The sequence below is a fragment of the Coloeus monedula genome (genome assembly GCF_965178545.1).
Source record: "Coloeus monedula genome assembly, chromosome: 18".
Lineage (NCBI taxonomy): Eukaryota > Metazoa > Chordata > Aves > Passeriformes > Corvidae > Coloeus > Coloeus monedula.
Genome location: NC_138798.1, coordinates 1393729 through 1400095, shown reverse-complemented (window position 1 = coordinate 1400095; position 6367 = coordinate 1393729). Strand labels below are relative to the sequence as shown.

Genomic DNA, 6367 nt, shown 5'->3' with positions numbered 1-6367 from the left:
CCCCGGCCCGAGGGTCCCGCCCCGGCCCCGCCCCCGGCAGCGCCGCGGCGCCATTGGCTGAGGGCGCTGTCACTCCGCCCGCCGCGCCGTCACGGGGCCGAGGCGGGGCACGGCGGGGCGGAAGCGGCGGGGCCTGGGCCGTGAGGGGGACCCGGCCGTGAGGGAGGCCCGGCCTGCCGGTTCCCTAAAGTGTCCGTCAGCGTGTCCGTCAGCGCCCGGCCGGGGCTGCGCACCCCGGGCTGTGTGGCGCCTCTCCCCGCTGGCGTCCCCTCCCCGGTTTGGATCGGCTGCCGGGCCGGGGTGCTGCAGCAGGGAAATGGGTTTTCACAGAATCTCGTTCGGGTTGGAAGGGACTCTGGAGATCATCTAGTGCAACCCCCCTGCTAAGGCAGGTGGCCCAGGAGCGCGTCCAGGTGGGTTTGGAACCTCCCTGGCCAGCTGTTCCCGTGCTCTGCCGTCCTTAATGAAAATAAGCTCTTCATGTAGAGGTGGAACTTCCAGTGTTTTAGTTTATGGGCATTGCTCCTCATCCTGTTGCCGGGCGCCGCTGAAAGGAGCCTGGCACCATTCCCTTGGCACCCGCCTCTGAGATATTTATATGCATTAATGAGATCCCCTCTCAGTCTCCTCGAGACTAAACAGGCCCAGCTACCACGGTCTCTCAAAAGAGAGATGCTCCAGACCCCAAATCATCTGGGGGTTTTTTATGGTTATTTAATGCCACAGTTCAAGATTGTCCCACGACAGGCCTTTCTGCAGGAAAAGGTTATAAAGGTGCACTGTAAAACGTTGGTTTTACACGTTTAGAAGCAGCAGGCCCGGCTCAGCACCCCAGCTGTGCCTGGTGACTCAGGGGTGGGAGCAGCAGCTGGGTGTGAGGGCATGCAGGAATTGCACAGGTACACATGGAGAATGAACACTCATCTGAATGGGACAAAGCATGTGATTAAAATGGGAAAACATGAATTAGTGCTTGCAAGATCAGGACCCTAAGATGTGCTGCAAGTTCCACCGTCACACGTGCTGAGGTAAAGGTTGTGAAAGTATGAAATTGTCTTCAGGAGCAGCTCTTAAAGTCTTTTTTTTGGCCAGAACAAAGTGGGGAAGACACTGCTGGTTGTGTGTTTTCAGTGAAAAAGTTAAATTGATTGACATCGTATAGTTACCTACCAAACATCTAGGCATGACTTACTTTGGAGAAATGTTGGTAGTGGAGCAAGTGATGCTTGTAAAAGTAAATACATTCATTTAATAATGGGCCTCTGTAAATAACATATGCCATTAAAATGACTCATTAAATATATTTGCTCTCTTAACTAGTTAACAAATTTCATGACAAAGGACAATGAGGAAAAAGCAACCAGCTGTACAGACATCTCTTTGTGAACTACTGTAACATGACTGAGTCTGTAATAAAATTACATTTCAGCTTTTCCTAGCTTAATACAGGATGTGATATTAACTGTGATTACATTTTTCTGAGGAGTTCAGTAGTATTTTCTGGAGACTCAAAGTAATGAAGCACACTTTGTATTATTGTGTCTTATTTTCATGTTCTAGGCCCTTCATAATTTACCTTGATGAGTGAGGTGAGATTTCTGTGTTGTCCTATCCCACAACTAACAATGCTGAACAGAAATTGAAATGTACATTAAAATGTTATTTAATTCTTCAAGTACAGAGATATGGGTACTCTTGCTGAAATTCAGAAGTTACTGTTGGAACCTGAACCTTCTCTCTGGCAGTATGGCAGCTCAGGAAGGAGGTTTTAATTCTCCTCCAAACAATACTTAGCTCCAGTGTATTTAAAACTTTATTATGATACATCCATGACCCTTTCTCTGAACACAGTGGCTGCACCTGTGTCTGTAAAGGAATATATTAGTGCCTGTATGTGTTTTTGACACACAATGCTGCACATTTCCAGGCTGTTATTTTTTACAGTCAAGGCCTATACAGCATAAAGCCGGAGTTACCATAAATAGTGATAAAATGTTAAGATCTCTTTGAATGTTTCCTTTATTTCCTCTTTATTTCTCAGACGGTTGAGTTTCCTCATTTCTCATGGAGCAGGCTTTGTCTTACTTTGATGTTTGTGGTTTTGTCTTGTGTTGCACACTAAATGTGTTGGACAGCTTCTGTTAATCCAAAACGTGGCTTTCTGAGCCACAGTCAGATACCCTGCTTCAGGCCATGCACCTGGAGAATCCCCATTTTTGGTGACACAGGCTGTTCTGGGTACAGGGGCGAGGTTTTTCCTGGCTGGCATACGCTGCCAAACCTTCCTGGTGTGATGCACCTGGGTGATCTCTGTTGTGTGGGGGAGATCTTGGAAGCAGGAGGGTCTGTGGGGGAAGGATTTAGAGTAGCAGTGTAGCAGGAGCTGAAGGGCAGCTGCGGAAGCCTCATGCAGCCTGTGTGACACCTTCAGGTCTGTGACCAACTCTCAGAAGCCCAAACGTGCTTCACATGGGCCACTTCAAGGCTGGAATCCTGGCCAGACGGACAAAAGCCCATTACATCTCAACAGGAGTGGGATTTCATGCCAGAAACACTTTCTAAAATGGTGACAAAGCTGGTTTAGTTCTGCCTACCTGTAGATTAACATTTACGCTATTTTTAGCATTTATGCAAGATTTGTTGCTCTTGTAGATTGTAGCCAAAATTTTTAGTTCCAATGGAGTTTGAAGTGGTCCAAGTAATGTTGTGTTGAATCTAAGTGATAACTCAGTGAGATGCAGTTAACACAGCTCTGCAGCATCAAGAGTCGTTAGCAAAACACGAGCCTGCCTACCAAAATGTTTACAGTTTGCCAGAAGCCACTCCAGTGTGTGTTTTTATCACTTCTGAACCGTCAATTCCAGAACACCTGTTAGCCTCAGAAATCCACACAAATTATTGGAAGAAGTACTGTTTCAAAAAGGATTAAATTTTATATTCCTCTGCATGTGGCATATTTTTCTCCCTCTACCTGACACTGAAATATGAAGAGCAATTTAGGCCACAGTAACCAGGCACTGCAGCTTTTGAAGAGCACTTTTCCCTGCCTTCGCCAGCCGTGGGGGAAGCAAGCATCTGTATGGCCCTGTGGTGAATTGTATCAGGCAATCAGACCAGGTTATAAGCAAAAAAGGGCGTTTTCTGCCCAATCAGCTCCCCTTCTCATCACTACCAATGTCCTGCACCTGTTCTTAACACTTTTACAAGATACTGAAACAAGTTCAGGGTGGGTATCTACAATCAGCCACCTGTTTCCTATTAATCTCCCAACAGACTCCCTAAATTGGCCTCTCATCTTAGTACCTGCTGCCCCACTCAGCTGCTTTTTGTGTTTCTGATTGTAACTGGCGTGGACCCATTTTGTCTTGAAGACTGGCTGGATAGTTTGGGATATGCTTTTCTTAGTCCCAAGTTCAGGTTTGTTCTTTTTATCTTCCCTGTTTTGTTTTATCTTTGTATTCTGCCTGCTGTTGTGGTTTCTCACTGGACCTTTCCTCTAGTCTCACACGCTTTTGGCTCTACTTCGTTATATGGCGTGCCTGATGTTTGGAGTGCTCCTTGACCCATCTCGTTGCCTCGTTCTTTGGGCTAGTACATTCCTCTGGCTGTTCTGGTGGTTGGCACCTTATCCACGGTTATTTTTTTTTTTTTTTCTAACTGTATTCCTGCACCGAGTACGAAGCATCTCATGGGAGGCACATGGTGATATGAGGAACTGCTTCAGGAGGCAGTGGCTGCTACCATCCTTCTATGATGTTCTTCTCAAGGGGCCTTTGCGTTAACGTTTCCCTGGCCATGATCTGAGCACATCATCTTTGTGGCTGAGGAACGAAAACACACAGCGCTATTTAGAGGTGTGGGAAGGTACCCAAGCCTTCTGGCTCGCTAGCCGAGTGCCCTCTGCCCGGGAACACCTGCCAAGGCTGGCCCGTGCCCGCACAGCCGGGCCGCGGGTGGGTCGCGCAGCGTCCGGGGCCGTGGCCGGTTCGGCCCCGCTCCGCAGCGCAGTTTCCGGGAGCCGCGGGCAGGTGAGGAGGCGGCGGCGGCCGCGGGCGGAGCGGAGCGGCCGCTATGAGGCTGCTGCTGCTCGCGTGTCTCCGAGCACAGACCGGCAACGCCACCACGGCCGCTAGGATTCAGTAAGTGCCCGCCGCGCTGGGAGGAGGGATGCGCTGCGCGCTCCCCGCGGGGCTGCGCCGGCGGCGGGGAGGCGGCCCCGGCCCCGCGCTGCCCCTCGCAGCCGCCCCAGCGGGCAGGGGCCCAGCGGGGCCGGGCAGGGGCGGCGGGGCCCGCCCGCCATGCATTGCCCGCGCCGGCGCACGGAGGCGGCTCCGCCGAGCCGGGGGTGTGCGGGGGGCGGCGGCCGAGGCACCCGGCAGGTCCGGGGACACCGCGGGGACCGCCCCCGCTGCGGTGCTGCCTGGGCACCGTGCCCTCCCGGCGCTTCCCGTGCCCTCCCGGCGCTCGCCGTGCCCGTGGTGCGGGGCAGCGGCCGCCGGCGGTTCCCCAAAGCGCTGCGTGCGAGTCGCTTCGCTAGCTGGCTGCTCCCGCGGGGTGCCCCTCGTCCCTGGCCAGCCGCCCCTCGTCCCTGGCCAGCCGCCCCTCGTCCCTGGCCAGCCGCTCCTCGTCCCTGGCCAGCCGCCCCGCGAAGCCTGGCACAGCCCGTGGCGGTCAGCGCTTTCCCGAGGCTGCCGCCCTGGGACATGGCCAGGATGGGCCAGACGACAGTGGGAAGGGCGGGAGGCAGCTCCCGAGGCAGGGTCTGTGCCGGAGCCATCCCGTAGCAGCTGTGCAGGAGCCGCTCCAGTGGCTGCCCTTGCTGGGGGGTTCGACATGCGGCTCTCGTGGGGATGACGGACACGGGTCTGCAGTGCTGGGAAATTGCAGGGGCTAACAGAACGGCAAAAATATTCCTAATGTCCCCATTTAACTTTTACTGTGACGTGGAGAAAGGACGTGACTGACAGCATTGCTGAGGGCTTCACTGTGCATTGAGCTATAAAAAAAATAAGTCACTATAAAAATGAAACAATTTCCCACTGGTTTTGTCCTCTTGAGGCCCAAAATAACGGTTTGGTTTTAGCTTATCTGAAAGTCATCCACAGTTTAATTGTTTTCCTTAGGATGAATCTCCTGGGATAGCCTTCTGCTATTACCAGTTTTCCCTGTGCTTGATCTGTGTATTATTTCATGTGTAATGTTATGCATAAAAACATCCACAGACATTAGGTTTTCACACTGCTTGTGTCATAGCAAGTGCAGCCTTAGACTTCTGCAGGGCTACTCTATTGTGCAAGGTACTGATAGAACATATCTGCTGGTCCTGTCATGTCACCCAGGCACTGAAGATACAAAGCAAGGGGAGTATAAAGACCAGAAATGCTGAAGGTTTTGGTATTTTAAAACAATAATTGTTACTAAAATATTGAGACAAAACAAGTAAATTCTTTTGTATGTACATATGCATATTTTTATGCCTGTACGTATCAGCAGAGTTCCTGTGTGGTGGTTTCTGTGGCATTCCACATTTCCTTTCATATCTTATTCTTTGCTCTCACTGGGTAATACACAACTAGTTATTCTTGGGGACATCACTGCGCATTTTTCCTCTATAAGGTTATTTACCTTTACAAATTAAATATTTACTTACCTTCTTCCAATTCCACTTTGAGGAAAGTCAGACAAGCATTTAGACTGTGGAGCAGTTCAGAGCTAATCTCGTGGAAAGCAGGTTTTGCATTGTTTTTAGTTTAAATAAGTCAGAATAAGCCAGAAAAACAAACTTTCACAGATTCTGTCAAACTGTCTTTTAATTACACTGAGATTGATAGTGATATGTGAGCACACTGCACTGAGATACAGTCCTTAGCAAAGTGCCTTTACGTGAGTCATGGCAACCAGCAGTTGTGGTGGCTCTAGCTGTAACATGTGATGGTGGCCTAAAATAAGTTTTAGGATGAAAGGGCATAGAGTTGGTGAGCTACAGCAGCTCAGCTGGCAGATGGTTTAACATATAACCACGTTAATGCAGCCATTTGCAGCTGTGTGAACACATTTCCAGTGACCTGTATGGAGCACAGCAACCCACTGCAGCATCCTGTTGCTTCCCAGGAGTACTGTACACAAAGTGTAGGAATTCCTTTCACAAAGTGGACGCTGTTTTCTTATGCACAGAGACCTTCAAACAGAAAGAAAATAGCGAGTGAAAGATAAACTTAATTCATGTTCACAATAAAGCTGGGTAAAGGATTCTAACAGAAGTAGTGTTTGAGAGTTAGTAGCTTATGTCACGCTCAGTTCCTGTCTTATCGCCTGCCGTAAATGTTGAAATAATGTAAATGAACCTGTTCAGGGAAAGAAAACAATT

The 6367-nt window shown here is 50.0% G+C and overlaps 1 protein-coding gene across 1 annotated transcript in view; it reads left to right on the top strand.

Annotated features, from left to right (window-relative positions):
- Positions 1 to 4071: 4071 nt before the first annotated feature.
- The window catches only part of GLT1D1 (glycosyltransferase 1 domain containing 1), a gene marked incomplete at both ends in the record, with an annotated part of 42071 nt that continues 39775 nt past the window's right edge, over positions 4072 to 6367 (top strand). Inside the window, one exon of the mRNA XM_082293651.1 lies at positions 4072 to 4139. Coding sequence (XP_082149777.1) covers positions 4072 to 4139 — 68 coding nt within the window. The remainder of the gene's footprint in view (positions 4140 to 6367) is intronic.